Source organism: Cetorhinus maximus, chromosome 11, assembly GCF_964194155.1.
Source record: "Cetorhinus maximus chromosome 11, sCetMax3.hap1.1, whole genome shotgun sequence".
Lineage (NCBI taxonomy): Eukaryota > Metazoa > Chordata > Chondrichthyes > Lamniformes > Cetorhinidae > Cetorhinus > Cetorhinus maximus.
The window spans coordinates 96,804,546-96,827,952 of record NC_135889.1 but is presented as its reverse complement, the minus strand read 5'-3'; the positions used below and the strand labels follow the sequence as shown (position 1 = coordinate 96,827,952).

General features: G+C 45.7%; 1 protein-coding gene across 1 annotated transcript in view; it reads left to right on the top strand.

Annotated features, from left to right (window-relative positions):
* LOC144686788 (low-density lipoprotein receptor-related protein 1-like) overlaps positions 1-23,407 on the top strand; it is a 1,926,687-nt gene that overhangs the window by 985,540 nt on the left and 917,740 nt on the right. The window contains exon 15 of the mRNA XM_078552493.1: positions 10,127-10,249. Within this exon, the coding sequence (XP_078408619.1) occupies positions 10,127-10,249 (123 nt within the window). The remainder of the gene's footprint in view (positions 1-10,126; positions 10,250-23,407) is intronic.

Below are 23,407 nucleotides of genomic sequence, written 5' to 3'. Positions count from 1 at the left end.
ATACAATGAGGCTCTTGCTGTAACAAGGTATGTGGTGAAGAGGATTTAAAGAACAGATTTTACCACCTGGAAGGATCTGGTGGAGTCCTGCAAAACATGCCTCAAAGGCTAGCAAAGTTCCTGAATGCACCCTACACAGGTTTACACCACAGTAAATCTTCAGGGCATCAGGTGGATACCTACTTTGATAAATTATCTCTAATAGCTTCAAAAGCTATCCAAAATCAGATAACATAGCTGATGTTTATACAGTGATCGACTGCAACAATACATCATCTTTCTTTTGAGGTGTGTGTCCATGAGTCTATGTCACACAACTCTGAAGCTATTGACAGCCTTTTCCTCAGCTTGCACTAGGGAAAGGGCACAAGCTGGTCTACATCTTGGATCATTGGTTCCATCATGCTTGATGAATCAGCTGGTGGCTCTTCTTCTAAATACTTCTTGTTGCAGCTTCGTGAGTTGTTGCTGGGAAAGAGGTAGCAAGGGCCACTAGTTAAAAAAAAAACTTTGAGAGGGAGTTGGGTTGGGACAGCAGCGGACAGGTTAAGGTCAACACACTGGCTCTGTAATCTTGTCCACTCCTCCTCCAGAACCTTTATGCCTTTCACCATTGGGAAGAATGGGCTCATGTCTACCTCCACTTCTTCCTCAGAGTCCTCATCTCCCATGTTAGGACCCATGGCATAGGGGGATCTGTAGGTAGGAATGACAAAAAGTGATAAGGAATGAACATGATCCCTTTGAAACAAAGGAGATTTGGAAAAGGAACTGAAGCTTGTGTGCAGTTGTGCTCAGGACAGCCAAAACAAGATCAGAAGTATTGAGTTTTTCTTAGGCCGGAATTTTATGGCCCTGTTGCGGTGGGTCAAGGGGCCATGAAATGATTTGCTTCTACACATGACATATGCCAGGATTTGCACCAGGTGATTTGCAAATGTCTTTGCGTATAGCTTCCTCTAAAGTTGAGTGGTTGACATTTTTTAAACTGGTGTATTAGCAACATAACTAACATTGTGAAAATGTAGGGCTATTATCATTAAAATTGGCTAAGTTGGGTAATATATAGGTGAGACGGAGTGTTGAACCTGTTAAATGCAGTTGAACTGAATATTAAATCCATCACTAGATCTTAATCACGTGATGAACTTATTTTTTTCTCTGAAATATCACTTGAAGTTTTCCACATATTGATCTAACTGTTTATTCAGTGGAAATTTCTGCGGCATATTGTAACGTTGCGAAAATGAAGAGAGAATTCAGATCTCCCTATAAATTCAGTTAATAGTCCTGGATGTATAACAAAAGTTATAACAAATGTGCACATCTTGGCTGAACATGTTTGGATAAATGATACCAATTACCTACAGTTGACACGTCTTGTTTGCAGTAATGATGTGCTTATGGACCAGAACAACATATTTACCCTTGAATTAACCATACAATTATTCACCCACAAATGTCAGCACTCAGCAGTTGATGCATATTTATTCACGCAAATAACACATGAAAGGTTATCAGAAAAGTGTTTTTGTTTGGTTGATTGCCTTGGAAATGATAATGTTGCATTCTAACCTTTAAAGATTACAAATAAGAACAAGAAAGTATGCTACTTAAGTTTCTTAATTAAACTGACTGCATAGGCAAGCAAAATAGATGATTATTGTTTAATATATTGGAAATTTATTTCGTACTTAAATATAAAGACAATCATTCTCCAATCCCTTCTCAAACTTGTCTCATTCCTTCCAATTTCCAGTTGCTATTTTCCCCTTACCTTGTATTTTTTTCTTTCAACTTCTGTTTAAAAAATGTTTTTTTTAATTCTCCCATCATTTAACCATGGGCAGAATTTTACATCACCCGACCCAATCAGGTGTAAAATAGCATGTGATGACATTGGGTGAGCATTCCACGTCATCGCACATTTGCAATATTTTGGTCAGTGGGCATGAGCGGGTGCTGGAGCTGCACCTGCCATTAATTAAGAGGCCGCTCAAGGCCATTAAAAAGCCAATGGACTCCGATGTTTCATTGCCCACGTGACGAGCATGAAATCGCTCGGGCAAAATGGGCAGGCGGCCAGCTGACATTTTCAAAAATCACATCCGTAGCTGGGATAATAGGTGTGAGCAGCATTGCCAGTATCAGTAGTGGGGAGTTTGGTACATAGTTTGCTGCTGGTGACTTATTGGTACTTGACAGCTTCATCTCTGTTCTGAGCTTCATTCTTAGCATTTCCAAGCTTCATTTCAGGACTCATTGGTGTCTCCAAGGCCCCAAGAGGATTCAGACCGTGTGGACCCTTCCAGGTATCAGACAGTCTTCCGTTACCCTGGTAATGGACATTGTGGTCTCCACTGGTAGCACCTCCTCCTCTGAGGAAGAGAGGGGCAGAAGGGAGAGGAGGCCTGGTGTCCCAGTGCAGCTTCGAGGGGAACGACCTGTGGGAGGAGGCGCAGGCACAAGGGGTGCAGGGCTGGTAGGAAGTCCAAGGAGGAAGGGGCCGCAGAAAACAGCGCTATAGACGCTCACATTTCGCATGGACTCCTCCACAACAGAGACCATGGCATACAGACCCTCATGGATCTCCGCCAGATTCTCCTGCATATCTCGCTGGACATCCAGCATCTTCTGCCTAAAGGACGACTCCAGATACTCACCATCTTCCTTCAACTGAGCATCATCCTGGTCTCCAGAAGTCCTCCAACTGCCGGTGCCCTGGGCACTCTCTGCCTCCACCTGCACCTCAAGCGAGTGTGAAGTGCCCTCATTGTGCACCGATATTCTAGCTGCCAATCTAATGCCTAGCGAGGTGCTGGTATCTGCGCTGGTGCCTGCTTCAGAGAGCGGGTGTGATGCAGGTGCAAGTGAAGCCCGGTGGTCCTCCGGCATCAGGGGTGGCACTTTGGGGGCCAGAAAGCAAGTGCGTGCTGGAGAATCTAAAAGGGAGAACAAGGACATGTCATAAAGTCACCACACTGTCACTGTGCATTCCAGGCACCCTGGTGAGATAATGGAGATCTGCATCAATGTGCCATCGCCTTCCAATGGTCAATGGGGACTCCAGATTTGAGGCTCCCATCAATGAAGGGACTACACTAGAAACGTTACATGATATGAAACTCTCACTGCTGTGCACTGCGCTCTTACCTTCATCTGGCACCCCCACCTCTCCACACCCAGTTGCATGGGGCATGTGCTGGCTCTCAAGCTCAAGGGCGTCCTGCTCAAACCTCGTGAGCAGCAGCAGGTTGGACGGGCCTCCGCCTGTACGTGCCCTCTCTGCTTGGTTATAGCTCTTCTTCTCCTGAAAGAACAGAGGAGCATTGATTAATCCACTCTCTACCTGCAGCGCCATTGCAGCCTGGCCAACCCCAGCTGAGGAAAACCTCGCAGGTCACATCCGAGTCATGGCCCTCGAGCAAGGCACTCAGTCCAAGCAGCCAGGGCTCACCCCCTTGGCCAGCTCGGCATCATTGGCAGTTGGCGCTCAGAGTCTAGCACCCAAGGTTCACAGGAGGACGGCCACACTTTAACACTTCTGCACACTCACCCTTGCCAACACGGTACGCACCCTTCCTGAACACAGCAGGTCATTGAACCACTTCCGGCACTGCACCTCATGTGCACTGCACTACATCATGGCTGCTCACCAGCACTGCCACCTCCTCCCATGCCCTCTTGGTGAGGTGTGGTGGCCTCCCCTTCCCACCTCTGGAGACAAGGGTGTCCCTCTTGGCAACTACCTCCTCCAGGAGGACGGCAAGGCACTCACCTGAAAAGCAGGGTCAATTGCCCTCCCGCCTTATGTCTCTAGCCGCACTCGACTCCATAACTTGAATGTTGACGACGCAGAGGAGACGTTCTTCCATGGCTGCCTCCCAGGGGCTGCCTGGGTCGTTTTTAAACCGGCCGCTAGGTCGCCATTGGACCTGCAATGCACAGGCACCCGCTCCCGCTCCCGCTCGGCTATTCCCGACAAGTGACGGGTCACTTTTGACGATGGGCAGGCCCTAATTGGCCGGCCAGTGTGAAATGGTGGTCGGGGGCCAATCGCGGGTGGCAGACCGTGTCCTGGCCACTCCCGGGCCCACCCACCGCGCCCACCCGATGACCTCAAAATCCTGCCCCATGTAATCTTCCATTCCTTAAGGATAAAATTTTAATTTCATCACAATTTAGCTTCCTAGAAACTTTCTTTCATGTTTTATCGGTGTGTTTGACATTTTTGTGTTTTAGATTTTCTTTTTCCTTCTGAAAGAAAAACCTGTGAAGAGTTTACAGTGAAGAGCAAGCTTTGTCATGTGTACAAGGCTTTGCTATTAAAGTGCAGTCTATTTAAGCATATCTTGATTTAAACTATTCCTGACAATCTTTGTATGGCTGTTTTATTTATAAGAGTGCAATTTATAATCTGAATTTGGAGCTGCAGGGCAATTTTAATATATTCTGTTGAAATGACTGAATGTTTAGTGCAGTGAAGATAAAATGGGTCATACAATAAGTTTATCAGCTAGGAACTTTAACTCCTTCATAAAAGGTGTTAAATACTTTTGGACAGCCTCACATAATTAGCATTTTGTCTAAATAGGGCACACAGGATTATTTTCTTTGGAACATGATAGGAAAGGCAGCTATATCACATATGTGCACACACACACATGTAAAAAGGTCTCTGGTAATTAACACTATTTGACATATTCGAATCTCTATTGCAAAAGTTTAAATAAATTAACATATTTTAAGCTGAGCAAAAAATGTAGATCATAAAATTTTTTAAAAACTTTTTTGAATTTGCCTCATTTAGTGTGGCGCAATGGTGAGGCCTTGTACCTGGCAGAAACTGTGTGGTAGTACCCTGAAAAATTGGGTGGTAAGGGGATGAGGGTGGAGTGGGGGTACTGTACCAGTGTCATGCCAAAAAACTCAACCACTTCCATTTGAACATCCTTTGGGAACTTCTGAGGATCAGATAGCAGGATAAAATACCAGACTCACCTGAGCTGGCATGCCAAATATCCCAACCATATTGAGACAATCACACCTGAATTGAGTTTGTCATGTAGCCAGAATGCACGGTACTTGCTTACCAAAGCGCATGTTCCACGGAGATCTCGAGTCTGGAGTGCACTTTGACATGGCGGTCAAAGGAAGCACTCCGAAGGTTTTACTTAAGAGTTTGGATATTGACCCTGATTCCTGCGGGAAGCTCATTCAGGATCGTTGCATCTGGTGCGCCAAAAAGGGTGCGGCCTCCTTTGAAGCCAAGTGTATATTAGAGGCAGAGAGAAAACACAAGGAGAGGAAATCTCAAGCTAGCTGTTCATTCCAAACTCAATCACCTGTGGTGTCCTGTCCTATTTGCAGCAGGACCTTCAGGCCGTAGATTAGCCTCAACAGTACCTACATACCCACTGCAACCCTACCAAACCCCCGAATGATGGATATGGCCATCTTTGATTTGAAGGATGAACAACAGCCCTCTGTCAAGACCATTGGATGACTCGCTGGAGTTTTCTGCTGGCTAGCCACCACAACACTATTCAGAGTGGAGCAGGAGGGGTGGAGCTGGAAATTTACTCCCTTGTATTTAGCAAGCATTGTCAACATTAAATAAAAATAAAATATAGCAAATATATTTTTAGAATGGTTTAGTTAAAATAAGTAGGATAAGATTTGCTATTCTAAATGTATATAAAAAGAGTATTCATCAACAAGCAAAGCATATTAATACAATGCCTTCAATGTAACAAAACATCCCAAGTCAATTTACAGGAGCTTTACAAAACAAAATATGACACCGAACCACATAAAGAGATAGGTCAGAAGGCCAAAAACTCAGTCAAAGAAGCAGGTTTTAAGGAGGAAAGGGAGAAAGAGACATGGAGGATGGAATTTTACAGCTTAGGGCCAAGACAACTGAAGACACAGGTAGCAATGGTGGAGCAATTAAAATCAGGGATGCACAAGAGGCCAGAATTAGATGAGCACAGATACCTCGGAGGGTGGTGGAGCTGGAGAAAATTACAGAGGTGGTGCCTTGGAGGGATTGGAAAACAAGAATAATAATTTTAAAATCAAGGTGTTGCTTGACAAAGAGCCATTGTAGGTCAGCAAGCACAGAGGTGATAGGAGAGCAGTCATTGCTGTGAGTTAAGACAAGGCAGCAAAGTTTTGAATAATTCAAGTTTACAGAGGTTAGAATTTTGGAGATAAACCAGGAGTCCATTGGAATAGTTGAGTCTAGAGGTAACAAAGGCTTCAATGAGGGTTTAATCAGCAGATGAGCTGAGATGGGGTGGATCAGTGATGTTATGGATGTGGAAATAGGCCTTAGTGGTAGCATAAATATGTAACTGGAAGCTCATTTCAGGCAAAATATGAAACCATGTTTGTGAACAGATTGGCTTAATCTCAAACTGTTGCCAGCAAGAGGGATGGAGTTGATAGCTAGGAAATAAAGCTTGTGGCAGGGACTAAAACAATGACTTCAGTCTTCCCAATTTTTAGTTGGAAGAAATTTCTGCTCATCCCGCACCGGGTGTCGGATAAGCAGTCTGATAACTTAGTAACAGTGAAAGAGTCAAGAGAGGTAGTGATGATGTAGAGCTGGGTGTCATCAGTGTACATGGGAAAACCATTGCCTTATTTCTGGATGATTTTGCTGGGGGGCAGCAGCTAGATGAGAAATAGGAGGGGCCCAATGATTGATCCTTGGGGACGCCAAAGTTAATGGTGTAGGAGCAAGAAGAGAAGCCATTGCAAGTGATACTCTGGCTATGTTTAAATAGATGAGCATGGAACCAGGTGAGACCAGTACCACCCAGCTGGATGATAGGGGAGAGGAGTGGAGGAGAATGGTGTAGTCAACTGTGTTAAAGGTGACAGAAAGGTTGCGAAAGATAAGGAGTAATAGTTTGCCTTTGTCATGGTCACAGAGGATGTCCGCAGTGATTTTGATAAGAGTCATCTCAGTATTGTGGTACAGGCAGAAATATGATTAGAGGGATTCAAACAGTTCCAGTAGTCCTGGGAATGATAAGCACACACTTGAGAGGTGACCACATTTGCAAGGACTTTGGAGAGAAAAGCAAGGTGAGAAATGGGATTGTAGTTTGGAAGTATGATCAAGGTTTTTTTGAGGAGAGGAGTTATGATGTCTGATTTAAAAGAGAAACAGAGAGAGAGAGAGACAACACCTGAAGAGGGAGAACGGCTCATAATATCGGTTAACATGGGAACCAGGAGGGCAAGTTGGGTGGTCAACAGTTTAGTGGGAATAGGGTCAAGGAAGCAGACGGTGAGACTCAGGCTCAAGATGAGCTCAGGGAGAGCATGAGAGAAGATAGCAGAGAAGGTGGAAGAAACAGCTAGGCCAGGAGGAAGTTTGGTCTAGTAGACATCTGGAAGGGAGGGTCATGGCAGAGGCAGTTCATCAGATGTTTTTAACCTTAGTGACAAAAAAGTCCATGAGCTTCTTGCACTTATTGTTGGAGGTGAGGCAGAGAAAACAGGGGAGAGGGTTTAAGAGGAGAAAAGAAGCCCAGGTTATCTTTACATTCCAGAATGATCCTGGGATAGTGAGCAGTTTTAGTGGATGAGAGAAGGACCCAATTGTGTTATGTATGATCTAGCCAGATCTGACACTGGATGGCTAAACCAGTTGTTTGCTATATCCTTTCAAGTCAGCATCCCTTGGGCTTAATGGAACAGAGATGCGGGCTGGCAATGGTCTGGGTGAAAGTGAGTCATGGTTTTGCTGGGGACTGGGGTAACAAAGATGGAGGTGAGGTTCCAGTTGAGCATATTGGTAGCTTCAGAAATGTTGTAGTGAACAGAGGGCCAAAGGCTAGATGTTTGGGATTTTGAGAATGCAGTGCAGAATCGCAATCTGTAACCTCATGGCCTGGCATATCTCCCACTCTACCATTAGCATCAAGCCAGGGGATCAACCCTGGTTCAATGAGGGGTGTAGGAGGGCATGCCAAGAGCAGCACCAGGCATACCTAAAGATGAGGTCACAACTTGGTGAAGCTACAACACAGGACTACCTGCATGCCAAACAGCAGAGGCTACATGCAGTAAACAGAGTTGATGTTGCAATCCCACAACCAATGGAGCAGCTCTATGCTCTGCGGTTCTGCCACATAAAGTTGGGAATGGTGGTGGACAATTGAACAACCAACTAGAGAAGGAGGAGGCACCACATATACCCCCATTCTCAATGGTGGGGGAGCCCAGCACATCAATGCAAAAGATAAGGTTGCAGCATTTGCAACCATCTTCATCCAGAAGTACCAAGTGGATAATCTATCTCGGCCTCCTCCGGAGGTCCCTTGCATCGCAGATGCCAGTCTTCAGCCAATTCAATTCACTCTTCATGATATCAAGAAATGTCTGAAGGCACTAGATACTGCAAAGGCTATGGGCCCTGACAACATTCTGGCAATAGTACTGAAGACTTGTGCTCCAGAACTAGCCATGCTCCTAGCCAAGCTGTTCCAGTACAGCTACAACACAGGCATCTACCCAGCAATGTGGAAAACTGCCCAGGTATGTCCTGTCCACAAGAAGCAGGACAAATCCAACCCGTCCAATTACTGCCCAATCAGTCTATTCTTGATCACCAGCAAAGTGGTGGAAGGGGTTGTCGACAGTACTATCAAGCAGCATTTACTTAGCAATAACCTGCTCACTGAAGGTCAGTTTGGGTTCAGCTAAGGTCACTCAGCTACTGACCTCAATAGAGCCTTAGCCCAAACATGGATAAAAGAGCTGAACTCAAGAGGTGAGGTGAGAGTGACTGCCCTTGACACGAAGGCAGCATTTAACCGTGTGGCAAGAAGGAGCCCTAGCAAAACTGGAGTCAATATGAATCAGGGGAAAACTCTCCATTGGTTGGAGTCATACCTAGCACAGAGGAAAATGGTTGTGGTTGTTAGAGGTCAGCCATCTCAGTCCCAGGACCTCACTGCAGGAGTTCCTCAGGGTAGTATCCTAGGCCCAACCATCTTCAGCTGCTTTATCAATGACCTTCCATCCATCATAAGGTGAGAAGTGATGGCTGCACAATATTCAATGCCATTCATGATTCCTCAGATGCTGAAGCAGTCCATGTCCATATGCAGCAAGACCTGGACAACAATCAGGCTTGGGTCGATAAGTGACAAGTAACATTTGCGCAATATAAGTGCCAAGCAGCGACCATCTCCAACAAGAGGGATTCTAACCTTCACCCCTTGGCACTCAATGGCATAACCATCACTGATTCTCCCAGTACCAACACCCTCGGGGTTACTATTGACCAGAAATTAAACTGGACCAGCCATATAAATGCTGTGGTTAGAAGAGAAAGTTGGAGGCTGGGAATTATGTGGGCAGTGACTCCCCAAAGCCTGAGCACCATCTACAAGGCACAAGCCAGGAGCATGCCTGGATGAGTGCAGGTCCAACCACACTATAGAAGCTTGACACCATCCCAGGAAAAACAGCCCACGTGATAAACTCTATTTAACTCTATTCAGCACCTTAAACATTCACTCCCTCCACCACCGACGCACAGTGGCAGCAGTGTGTACCATCTACAAAATGCATTGCAGCAACTCACCAAGGCTCCTTTAGCATCATCTTTCAAACCTGCGACCTCTACCATGTAGAAGGACAAGGACAGCAGATGCATGGGAACACCACCCACCCCTGAAAGTTGCCCTCAAAGCATACATTACCCTGACTTGGGAGCATATCACTGTTCCTTCACTCTTTCCGAGTCAAAATCCTGGAACTCCCTTCCTAATAGCACTGTGGGTGTACCTCCATCAAGTAGCCTGCAATTGTCCAAGAAGGTGGCCCAGCACTACCTTCTCCAGAGTAATTAGTGATGGGTAATACGTGCCGGCCGAGTCAGCAATGCCCACACCCCATGAAAGAGTTTTAAAAATGTTGCAAGTGAATTGGTGATAGTTCACTCCATGGGAAGAAACTGAAGGAAGTAGGGTTAGGACATGGAAGGAGGATATGGGCGGAGAGTAATTAACTGCAAAGAAAGAGTACTGAACATATACTCTGTTAGTAATAATTACAAGTTTTTGAACTCTGGTTTCTGATTTTGCACTCTCCCTTTCAGGTGAGAATTCAACTCGTGGAAATAATGGTGGATGCAGTAGCCTGTGTTTGATAATTCCTGGCGGCAGAGTCTGTGCTTGTGCTGATGGTCAACATTTGGATGAGGACAATGTTACCTGCAAATGTAAGTTCACCATTTTATATCTGTCCCCTTTCCATTTGACATGGTAGTTCATTTCTCATGTTGTCCCTACCCCATTGTGATGACTTTTGACCAGGAAGCAGTACAGTATGGAAAATTTGAAATTTCTTTAAAATGTCTGTGACATCTGTAATTGGTTTTAAGAATGTTTGAAAAGGACTTTAAAAAGTTTACAACAATGATAAGGGATCAATTGTAATTTTCTTGGACAAAAATAAATACTAGTCCACGTGACCTGGCCACCCTTGACTTAGAAGCGCTACCACAGGGAGAAAACTGAGATACAGAAGGGGAAGATGTAGACAGGGACAAAGAAGAGATACAGAAGGGGAAGAACAGAGAAGGCACATTTACAAGGAGCTCTGTGTTTAATACAGTTAAAAAGGACTGAAAGCAGAAGATAGGGTTAGAGCAGAGATTATGAATTGGACAATTCTAAAGCTATGCTTCGGTTTTGCCAGAGCTGACCACGCTGTATAACAAAGTTTATTAAAGAGTAGGATAAAGGAGTCTCTGAGGGACCTATGTCATGAAGAGAGTCTTGATAAGGAGGTTCTGCTGGAGTGTGTTGTTTGGGTGATGATTGTCTCTGGCTGGAGTGGAGACACTGTCGCAGTTGTCTCAAGAACCAAATCCTTCGAGTAAGAAGAAATGAGAAATCCTACTTTCTGGGGACTGAGTTGGAAAGGCTGGGTGATTGCACATGGTGCTACATTTGGACAGGGAGTGATATGAATGCTTATCATCTCATGAGGTAGTCTTTGTTGTATCTGCTATTCCATGGATAATTTATAGCTCATAGCAACTGCAATTTTCCTGTTAATTCATTTTACATGAATTCTGATTTGTGTTAAAAAATAGCTACAAAAAGTGGAATCTTGTTGCTAATTTCTTCATTTTGGAATCATCAGTAAATTTGGTTATTTTGGCTTACAATTACCCCAAGGGGATCATAACACTATTGAAATTACACTTTTGATCTTCCTTTTGAATGTAAAGCCACCTTTCATAAAGAGGCAGTTTAGTCCAGGATATCAACCCATAATGCAAGTTCAATAGCAAAATGTTGTGGATGCTGGAAACCTGAAATAAGTTCGAATGGAACTTCATCAAGCTGAAACTTTAACTCTATTTCTTTCTCCACAGTTGTCAGCTGCCCTGCTAAGTATTTCTAGCATTTACTATTTTTGTTCCATAATCCTGTTTTTATTCGGTAATCCTGATTGCTGTACACTTACAACTGGATCTCAGTTTGTCCTTTTTAAGATTTACAATTACTGGTTTGAGGTAGATTGGGCACAGGCATTTTGTGTAGCTGTGATATCATAATGGTCACCTGCAGGATAAAGAATAAATACTGATTTGTCCACTGTCCTTCCTGGATTGGAGTTTCACATTATCATGGCAGGGGATATCCCATAGAAATTCCGTTCTCAGGCTGGTTGTAGCCAAGCGTCATAAAGCACAAAATAGAATAGCATTGTACTTTAAGACAGTGAGAAGCTGAACAAACTCTTCCTTTACATAACATTTAGTGCTTGCATGCAACTGCAGAAGGCACACTCCCCGCATATGCAGTTGCAGTGCCCATGATGTCACTGCCAGCAATGTCCCAGATAGCTGCCTACATCAAAGATGGTACACATTAAGCTCAGCCCTAAAAGAATACTCTTTTTAGTGTCTCCCGCCGCTGACTCTAATTTAAAGCGTCCACTTACCATTTTACACTGGAGCCTTTTCACCTTCCGGTCCTGGCTGCAGGTTGAATCCAGTGACGAACACACTCAGGAGACTAAGTGGCGAGTGAAGCCACGCCAACTTTTTCATCATGTACTGAAGACATGACCCGTAAATGCCTGCCTTTCGTTTATTGACTTGTAGAGTTTTTAAATGCACCTGTCAACCTCCAATACTACCCGGCTAACCCTCCGACAGTGTTCGCCTCCAACAGTGCTCACCCACACCCTCAACACCGCCTGACAGTGTTTACACCCCCCAACATTGTCCACCCCTCTTCTTCACCCCATCGACAATGTTCACTTCCCTACCGGCTCACCCTTTCCCCCACCCCCGAACATTGCTCACCCCACCGCCCCCCCCCCACCCACCCCCCACCGCCCCACCAATGCTGACTCTTCTAGCATTGTTGGGGGTTGGGGTGCTGGAAGCTTTGACACTCCAGCTATTTTACTTTGAGCTTTGACACTCCAGCAGTTTGACTTTGAGCTGTGCTCCTCAGTCGACTTTACACCTGTTAGGAAAAGCTCTAAGTAAATCCATGTAAAAACCAGGCTAAGTATAGCGCAAACAGCACAAGTCTCTGTGGTTCTGGCCATTTGATCCCACTGTTGGAGGGACGTGTACAGTAAGCCAGCAAGGTAAAAGTTGCAATCGAAAGTTTAACCTTCCAGCGTAACTTCCCTGACTTCCGAAGGGTCCCCAGGGGCATCAGTGATTTAATTGTGCTGTTTGCCGCTCCCCATGTAGGAAGGTTCAAGCCATTAAAAAACCTCAAAGCTTCAGTAATTCTTGTAACTTTGAACCTGCATCTCTGAGGGCAAGCTTATATATGAACTTGGACATTTCCACTCACCCCAGTTCATCAAGTGCATAGTGGAGCAGATATTTGCTAAGAAACTGTGGAACCTTAATGATTTAGAAAGCCAAACTGGGACTAAGGTGGATCAAAAAAGATACTTACACAATAGACACATCGATGAATCAAAATGGACTGTAACAATTGGCCAGGAAGAGTTGTCTTTACACCTTTGAGCTCAAAGCAACTGTAAAAACCAGCATGGTTGCATTAGCTTTCTAGTGGACGAGCGATCTCATATAATTAGCTCTAATTAGCTTCACCTCCTGCTTGTGGTCAGAACATTAATATTGAGCATTTTGGTCACCTGAGTGGACTTGGTAATTAACACTCATTAGGCAGTCCACCTCAACCCACTTCCCGTGAAATGGCATCAACACATCAAACAAGCCAAGTGTATTTTAGAGGATTTTAGGAACTTTCTGTTTCCAGCAAGCAGTGAACAATTTTAAGTTGTCATCAGCTGACCAATTACCAAAATTCCATGTGGGAATATTAAAAATATATTGGCTGATTTACATCTCCGGGCAGCCACAAGGCATCATTAAGTCTGCAGTTGAACAGCTTGGCCACTAACATCAGCACATTCCGACTGCTGCTGACAAAGAAAACACTTGGAAGAGGATTTTTCCCTCATCGGGTGGGCTTGGCGGGGGCGTTCGGGAAGCCGAATGCCGCCCTTGATCGGGGCCAGACCGCAATTTCACGCTGGTGGGCCAATTAAGGCCCGCCCAGGGTGAAACGCATGCTGCTGCACTGCAGGGGAGGGACGTGGAAGAGGAGGGGAGGTGGGGGGGTGCAAGGAGGGCGAGCAAGAACTTCGCACATGCACGTGGGCGCACGATGGAAAAGCTCCCTGAGGCAAAGAGCTACCTCAGGGATATGAACAGTTTAAAACATTAAAAATAAAGATTTTAAAAATGTTATAAAACACATCCCTTCATGTGACTCTCTCACATGAGCAGCGACATGTAATTAATGAAATGTTTTAATTTTTATTTAACTTTTAATAGCAGTTGGAAACCTCATCCTGCCCGTGGATGAGGTTTCCTAAAAAAATGCAAAGGTCACTTGGCCTTTTCGCCTGCCCGCCAACCGTAATTACCTTTTTAATGGCCTTAATTGGTCTTTTAATTGTTGGCAGGCGCGCAGCCGACTGAGGCACGTGCCCGCTGACCGAAAAGAGTCGCACAATGCGCGATGATGCTCGCCTGATGTCATCGCGCGTCATTTTACGCTCGGTCGCGTTGGGCTTGTGCCCACCCGATGAGCTAAAAATTCTGCGATTGAAATTTAGGCAGGAAAGAAAGGGTAAAAAAGGTTGATTTGGTGGATGTATTTTTTGAACGCTAATAGATACAAGAATTAGACCTTGAGTTGCTTTTTGCCAATTTATAATCTATATATATAGAAGAAAAAAATGAAAAGGGCGGGATTGGTGCTCAAGTTCAGGAAAGGACAATAAAAGAAATGAATTGTCAAAGTGTTGCTTTTTTAATGTGATAGGGGTGACCAAATAGAGATCGTTAAAATGATTAAAGGTTTTGATAGCGTGGATACAGAGAGAATGTTTCCTCTTGTGGGGAAGAGCATAACTAGAGCCCATCAATTTAGAATTGTCACCAAGAAATCCAATAGGGAATTTAGAAGAAAAAAATAGAAATTTAGAAAAAAATATTTGCCAGGAAATTGGTGAGAATGTGGAACTCGCTACCACAGGGAGTGGCTGATGTGGATAAGTATAGATGCATTGAACAGGAAGCTGGACAAACATTGGAGGAAGAATGGAATAGGTTGTTATGATTGTAGATTTAGATGAGGAAAGCTGGCAGGAGGGTCAAGTAGAGCATAAACACTGGTATGGACTCATTGGGCTGCATAGCCTGTTCCTTTGCTGTGTGTACTAGTATATACTATATCGTCAATCCTATGTTGTCTGAAACGTTAACTGATTTCTTCTCCGCCGATGCTGCCAGACTTGCTGAATTTTTCCAGGTAATTCTGTTTTTGTTTTGGATTTCCAGCATCCGCAGTAGCTTTTAGCTTTTTGTTTTTATCTATGTTGTCTGTTGTAGTTTCTGATGGTGTTTAAAAAGAACCTTCAAAGACAATGGGGAAGAAATTTGTTTGTGTAGCACTGCTGGCAGACATATTATGATTCCCCAGGGGTAGCAGTGCCACAGGTCATTGTCTGCAGGGCTCATGAGGTGTTCTTCAATGATCTACACAAACAAATTTCTCCCCCAATATATGCAGTATGAGTTTCAGTAAGGAGAAATAAAAATGCTATTAAACAGATCCACATGCACTTTTCCTCCAGTAGTGCTGGCCCATGTTATTATACCCCCGCTGCTGATTTTTCTTCCCCTATTGCTGCGCACACAATTAAAATATCTGATTTTCATTCGTTTTCATTTATATTCTCCCTTGCTCTTCCTGATATATATTAATAACCCAGACCTTGGTATACAGGACACAATTTCAAAATTTGCAGATGATACGAAACTTGGAAGCATCATGAACTGTGAGGACGATAATGTAGAACTTCAAAAGCTCAGAGGGCGCAATCGACCCAGATTTGCACTGAGTGAGGTTGCGGGCGTGAAAAATGTTGTTTTAGCCACCAGCCACAATGGCAGGTTTTCTTGCCATATAGTCCCAACCCCGGTGCATCCTGCCTCATTAATAATGCATTCCTGGGAAACACTCCGGATCATTGGCCTCTGATTCATCTGCCCCGCTGCCTCCAGGGGCTTTCAGTAATCCAGGTGCCATATTTAAAGTACACCCCTGTTCAGAGCGAGCACTCTCTAAGGGATCGAAAACTGCTGCAAAAACATGCTGCCCCCCCAAATTTAGCAATGCCTCCTGGGGGCGCCTACTGGATGCAGTGGAGGCCCGCCATGAAGTGCTGTACCCCTGTTCTGGGCGAAGACCAGCAAGCCAGGTTACCAATTGAGCATGGGAGGTGATGGCAGTGTGGTCAGCGCCAAAACCCTACAAAAGGGGGCAGCCACCCAGTGCTGAAAGCGGATGAATGATCTCCTCTGTTCCACCAGGGTAAGTCACCCTTCTCATCACTCTCAACTCACACACACAAACCCACAGGGATCTCACTCACTGCCAGTTCAATTGACATCACTATTCACTCTCTCCCCTATTCTGAACACTGTCATGCACTAATTATCTCTCCTTGCTTTCGTAGGCACATCTGGGAAGCAGCCGAGGGGGTCCATGAGCTAGTTCCTTGACTCAAGCTCTGAAGACACTTTAGAAGAAGAATCTGATGTCACCCTAATTGAAGACCCATCGCAGCGCTCACCCACACCCTCCACCAGCTCAGTGACACACACCTTGGTGGGCCTTATTCCAGAGTAGCACTGGGGTCATAATCTGGTGAGCACATCGCACTGTCTGATCCACAGAAGATGGCAGCAGGGACTTCCCAGGCTTCCGGCACTCAGAGGATTGCTGGAGGCCAGAAATCTGCTGAGTCCAAGTCAGATGAGGAGCCTCTGGACTTGGTCATACCTCAGTTGTTGGAGCTGCAAAATCAAACTCGGGAACATCAGGAAGCGATGACTGCTGCAGTCCTCCAATTGCAAGGCACAATGGAGGAGTCCGCCTGCCTTCAGTCTGGCATGCCAACGTACTGAGGCCAACGCTGGCACTGCCATGGAGACCTTGGTCCAGGACATCTGAGTGGGCTGTATTCCATCACTAGCCTCCAACAGTGTCAATGCGAGAGGCGTGTTGGCAGCTCAATTTCACTCCAGCTTCCCTTTCTCCTCAAGGAGTCAGCCAGGGGCCTCGGGCACACATAAGGAGGAAGATCAGCAGGTGCACACCCCAGGACCATCCACTTAGGTGACTCTGGGGGTGTCCAGCCCATCTAAATCTCCTCTTCCTGTGACCCCAGCAGCTCCAGCTCCACAAGCCAAGGAGAGTGCCACTGCCACATAGCAGGGCCCCGAAAGCAGGCCGAGGCCCTCCAAGTCTCAGCCCTCCAGAGGACTCCTGCAAAGCAGGCTGCCTCCAACTCTGCTGTGGATGTTGGGGGGGCACCAAGGTGTAGCAGCAGGGTTAGGAAGGTTTAGAAGATGTAGTTGTACAGCCTGGGCACAGGTGTTAATCACTTGTACATAATGTTCACTATTGTAAATAAACTCCCAAGAATGCCACCTTGCCCATGGCTTCTTGTTATGCTGAGCAGTGTTCGTGTCACTCAGATGTGAAACCTTGGGTCCTGCACAAGATAAAGGCAGTTGTCCTAGTCCGGGGCCACTTCCCTAAGCAGTGTGTAACCTTCAGACCAAAGTGATGGTCTAGCTTCACACTCACTGGACACATTAGTGATGCCTACACCCCAACAGTGCTTGCCAGTGCTGCCAGAATGTCGTGGACAGGCATCACAGAGTTCTGTCATTCTACCTGTGTGCTCTCAGCATCATTGAGGTGCAGTTGGCCCCCCATCTCTTCAGCATCTGTGACTGGTGACGGTGTGCTCCTGAAGGGGACAGGTTGCTATGGCACAGCCAATGGTAAATGCTGAGTTGTTCCAAAGGGAATCTTCAAACAACTGCCGCAACTTGTTTTGCAATTCGTATAAGTTTCGAGATATGTACCTTGAATTCAGTAGCAATAAGACCACCAAGTCTTGTAAGTTTCATACCAAACTAAATTAAACCATTATGAATAGAACAAATGATTTTAAATACATACATAGATCTACTATTATGATAACTTCTAAATCCCCTACTTAATCTGACTCCCAGTTACACTTTCATTCAGGCTACAGTGAGACTCATAGATTTTAAAAGCCCATGCAAAGTAAGACACAACACCCTGAACCAGTCGAATTCAAAGTGAGTTTTATTAACTTCAGTTCTTTGAAGACAGCAGCTTGAGGCATAGATGCTGAAGGCTTTTTACACTTGTTAGATCATAGAGTGTCTGCTCTTATACACAGCCCTCACTCCTAAATACATATTTTCCCCTTTGAATGCGAATTGTTTCACTGTGGGCAGAATATTACTCTGGATGTGCTGGCGTGCACCCTACATGCCCGAGAAATGATGTCGGGTGTGCATCCCATCATTGCGCAGTGTCACTTGGCGGGTGCGCGCCAGAGTTGGCTGCGCGCCCGCAGATAATTAAAAGGCCCATTAAGGCCATTAACAATCTAATTAACTTCAAATTTACACTAACCTAACCATCTAACCTAACGGTTGGCGGGCAGGCAAAAAGACCAAGCGGCCTTTACATTTTTTAGGAAACCTCAACTACGAGCAGGATGATGTTTCCTAAAGCAAATAAACATTAAATAAAAACTTTATTTTTGAATTAAAAATCAGTCCCAGCTCATGTGACAAAGTCACATGAGGGGACATGTTTTACTAAATTTTTAATTTCTTTGTTTTTTTTTACACAGCGTTTCATCTCCCAGAGGCAGCTCCGTGCATCAGGGAGATTGAAGCACTCTTTCACGTGCATGCGCGAACTGCATGCTAGGACTGGCTCTCCCTCCTCCCCCTGCCCGCACAGACAGCGCTCAGCACCGCAGCTCGCGATCCACACTGGGCGGGCCTGAAATCGCGGGGTGAGGGGCCACCAAGCGCCCTTGCCAAGGGAAAAATCCTGCCCTGTGTCTTTGAACTTTACATTCTGATAATAAAAATCTCTCATAGCACTAAGTTTTACCAGTAATCTTTGGGAAAAATAAACTGTTTCTAAACTTCACCTGGCTAGGTGACACATTTCACCCCTCCTTTGAAAACAGTCTAGTCTGGTTTATTTAAAAATGCAAATGTCCTTTTACATCTTACATTCTAAACTTCCCATGTTTACCGTGTTTACATTAAAGCCCTCAGACCAGCTGCCTTTAATCCAATTAAGTCTCTCACACACACCACTATTTTACAATAAATTTCAATAACATTATGAGAATTATTTTATCTTCCTGACAAGGTGCTGAAGGCTGACAAAGGATCAGGTGCATTTAAAGTTTCACGGCTGCATCTCCATGATATGACCCTGATCACAGAGCACAAGTGAGCTGCCCTCAGCCAGACAGGAGTCAGGCAATCATAGAGGCAATGTAACGATCTATGAAGTGTCCTCACTGCATGTTGTCATCATCGTCCTTCAATCTAGCAACTATCAGGGCCTCTGCTGTGTCTCCATGACATGATCCTGAGCACTGAGGGTATGTGCGCTGCCATCAGCCACATGGACTCAAACGTTCACAGATGCAAGACGAGGATATCAGGACTGTCCTCTCTGCATCTCGTCATCATCCTGCATGAATCTTGTGGCTTTGAGGGCCTCCCGAGCGTGCCTGCCTCGTTTGGCCAGTGTGATGCCTCTTCGCTGGCGTCTTTGCTCTTCGAGGACTTCATCACCATCATTCTCTTCGATGTCCTTCTCATCAAAGGAGACATGCAGCTCCTCCATCTCCTCCTCAGCTAGGTCCTCTCCCCTGTTGCAGTTCCAGGTTGTGTAGCATGCAGCAAGTGACAATGATGCGTGACACCTGCGGTGGACTGTATTGCAGTGCTCCACCAGACCTGTTGAGGTACCGGGACCTCATTTTCAAAATGCCTGTCATTTACTCCACCTAAGTCTTGGTTGCGGCATGAGCCTTGTATTAACATCGTTCTACTGTAGTCTGAGACCGCCGCATGGGTATCATCAGCCACATTCTCTGTGGGTAGCCCTTGCCCCCGAGGAGCCAACCCTGCTCTGGACCCTGGAAGATGTCAGGTATCTGAGACCTGCTAAGGATGTAGGAATCGTGGGATCATGCCAGACTTGCAAGGATGCGTTTGTGGTGGTCGCACACCAGCTGAACATTCAGAGAGTGGAAGCCCTTGCGGTTGACTGCTTGTTGCCACAGAGATCTAAGTACCACGTCAGTGCTGTCGATGGCACCCTGTACCCGCAGAAAACCAGAGATCTGCACAAATCCCAGGGCTCTTGCTCCTAGCTTTCCTGATCCCAGACAAAATGCACAAAGTTCTGTGCCTTTGCGAGGATGGTGGCTGTGACCTCCTGGACACACTTGTGCATGGAGGCTTGTGAGATCCCACACAGGTCACCTCTGGAGCACTGGAAAGAGCTAGTGGAGTAAAAATTAAGTGCTGCGGTCACTCTCACAGCCACTAGCATTAGATGCCCTCCATGTCCCTATGGTACCAAATCCTGCAGCAGGTGGCATATGTGACCGACCAGTTCCCTGGACATGCGCAGCCTTCGGCGACACTGGTTCTCGGTCATCTGCAGGAATGACAGTCATCGTCTGTATACCCTGGGTTTAGAAAAGCCCCAGGAGGGACGGCTCTCTGTGGATCTTCAGCTGCCTGTGCAGGAGGCTCTGCCACCCCTTCACCTCGAGGGAGGTGCTCCTCCCTTTGCTGAGTCAGACACCTCTGCTGCTCTTCTTCTTCTCCTCTGGTCTCTGTAAGCCATGAGGCATACCGCTGGATCACTAGGCTCCATGATCTTCACGTTCTCCTCCTGCAGGATCAAAGAGAGAGACGTGTGGGTTAGTATATGTGTCCTAAGAACCTCTCTTGGTTAAGTCTGAAGGCCCCTTCACACAAGCAGGAGAGTGCTGGCCACCACTTGGATGGCCAGTGTGTAGTGCACTCATTGGCTGTCCAAAGCCCCATCCACATCCACCCCCCTCTGCTTGACCGATTGACCACAGCTTCGGCCTCTGGACTGCATGCTGCGCTCTCAGCTCAGGTGCAGACATTCTCCCATACTGCACTGCAAGGCTGTGACGTTAGCTTGAACCATGAGGGATGCTGATCCAAACCTTAATAAAGACATTACAAGGGGCTGTGAGCACCTCTACCAGTGACTGCGCCATGGCCACCTTTCGCAAGGGGATTTTACAACTTGCCCAGTCGGCCAATTACTCTGCTGCCCCCCCCCAAAAATGCACATTAATTTGCAGCCTGTGCCCAAGGGGCGAAAACTTCTGGAGCATTTGGTGGCACTTTCATGCTTTTGCATTGCTAGGGTGAGCAGAAAAGCCTCAGAGGCCCAACTCCGAGCCTGTCAATGGAGCTGCAGCTGAACGGTCTCAGCTGTGGAAAAATGCTCACTTTTGACAGGTTTTTCCAAGTGCATAGCCGCTTCCTGCACCCCCTTTCCCCCCCGTCTCCCCCCAATCCCTCCAGCACGTGCTTGTGTACTTTCTTCAGTCTGTGCTGACCAACCCAACCCCCCCATCCCACCCCACCGGCCTGACCCGCACTGGAGCCCTTGTCCCGGCACCGCACTGAAAGCCAGCTGGGAAAAAGCAACTTGCCTGCGCCCCTCCACCACCACCCCCACCCACCCCATGAATGCACGACGCCTCTTCCTTGATGGCCTGCAGGTGATGCTTGTGCACTCGCCTCCGAGTTCCCCTCGAAGTTCAGGTCACCAGGTGCACGTCACTTGTGTACAGTTGTGAAACATGTGGGTGTGCACCGACACCAATGTGCCTGGATGATGCAACGTGGGGGGGGATGATTCCGGCAAACAGGGCTCACCATGAGATGCGAAAGTATTGAACTTAGGTTCCTGATGTGCGGCAGCAGGAAACGCGGTCTACCATTGACGGACGGATCGGATGATTGCAAACTGGTTTCACAATGTCATAAAACTGATTTTTGATCTTCTCATCACATTGTTCCACCCCCACCCTCCCACCCACCCACCATGCCACCCAACGCCAACGGGACCAGATGATCCCACCCATAGCCAGGTTGGTGGAAGAGACAGACAAGTGGCAGGTAAAGTTCAGTGTGGAGAAACGTGAAGGGATTCGTTTTGGTAGGAAAAGCACAGGGAGACAATATAAAATTAAGAGTACAACTCTAAAGGGAGTGCAGGAACAGAAGGCCCTTGGTGTATATGTGTCTAAAATCATTGAAGGTGGCAGGACAGATTGAGAGAGCGCTTAATAAAGCAATATTATTAATAGGAGCATAGAGTACAAGAGCAAGGAGGCTATGTTGAACTTGTGTGAGACACTAGTTCAGCCTCAGCTGGAGTATTGTGTCCAGTTCTGCGCACTGCACTTTAAGAAGGGTGTCAAGGCATTGAAAGGAGTGCAGAAAAGATTCACGAAAATGGTTCCAGGGATGAGAAATTTCAGTTCTGAAGATAGATTGGGGAAGTTGGGACTGTTTTTCTCAGAGAAGAGAACGCTAAGAGGAGATTTAATGGAGCTATTCGTAATCCTGAGGAGTCAGGACAGAGTAGACAGGGAGAAACTGTTCCCACTCGTGAAAGGATCGAAAACGAGAGGGCACAGATTTAAAGCGATTGGCAAAAGAAGCAAAAGTGACATGAAAAAAAGTTTCTTCATGCAGTGAGTGGTTAAGGTTTCAAATGCACTACCTGACAGCGTGGTGCAGACAGGTTTAATTGAGGCATTTAAGAGGGAATTAGACTGTTAGCTGAAAAGGAAGAATGTGCAGGTAAGGGATGAGGTGGGGGAATGGCTCTCCGAATTGTTCATTCAGAGAGCCAGTGCAGATACAATGGACCAAATTGCCTCCTTCTGTGCTGTAACAATTCTGTGTTTCTGTGATTGCAGCAATGTTAAGGGTCATCCCGACGGATTGTGTCACATTCTGCTCTTTTTGCAAATGTCTGGATTTTCACTTGGCTCAATCACAAACCTGGATCACACTCAGAAAATGTCATGCTGGAAAATTGATTCCTGTTTCTGAATCCTTAGTTCCTTTTGTTTCACTGATGAGCAAATTGCCCCTCTATATATTAATTGAAAAAAAAATCAGATGAAGATGTGAAGAGCCTTTTTGAAAATTTGGATTCATTGCAAAGTCTGATATTGGGTGGAATGGGAGAAATTTTCCCATTATGCGTGTTACACCGACCTGCTTCCCCTGCAGAAATATAAAAAGTGAGCAGAAATATAAAAAAGTGAAATGCTGGCAGCACTAGATTGAACCTCAAATTCTATGGGTTTGGGGGCTTTACGCCCATGAGATATACACCAAATGACCCTGTAAATTGAAATGAAAGTTTAAGTCAACTCTCAGACAGAGTTAGTAAACTGTGAACTGGCATTAAGCAGCAGCATGATGATTAGAACTTCAATTCTCATCTGTGGCTGGATGATCTCTTTGCTGTAGCCAGCCATTGTCATCACTAAAGAGTTTGTTCCATTGTTATCCTGCCAGTTGCGTGCAGAAATTTGTGATGTTAGCAGAGCAGACTTAATCTTAAAAGCTGGCTTTTAAGTCCAGTTGTAGATAGCCAACTGCCTAACTTAACCAATTTAATTCCCTTTAAAGCTTTTGATTTTAAAATATTCTGTCTATTGATGAATTTTCATGCTTATCTAGCTGAGGGAGTTCAGTACTTTTCAACTTTTGGTGCCATGCGTCCATTTCTAAATAAAACAGAATAAGCTTGATGAAGGTAAGCCTATCTCTGCAATAATCTAATAATCTCTTAAACCAACATTCAAACAGTTTCAGCCATCCTAATTGGCATTCTGAATGAAATTGTCAGTATAA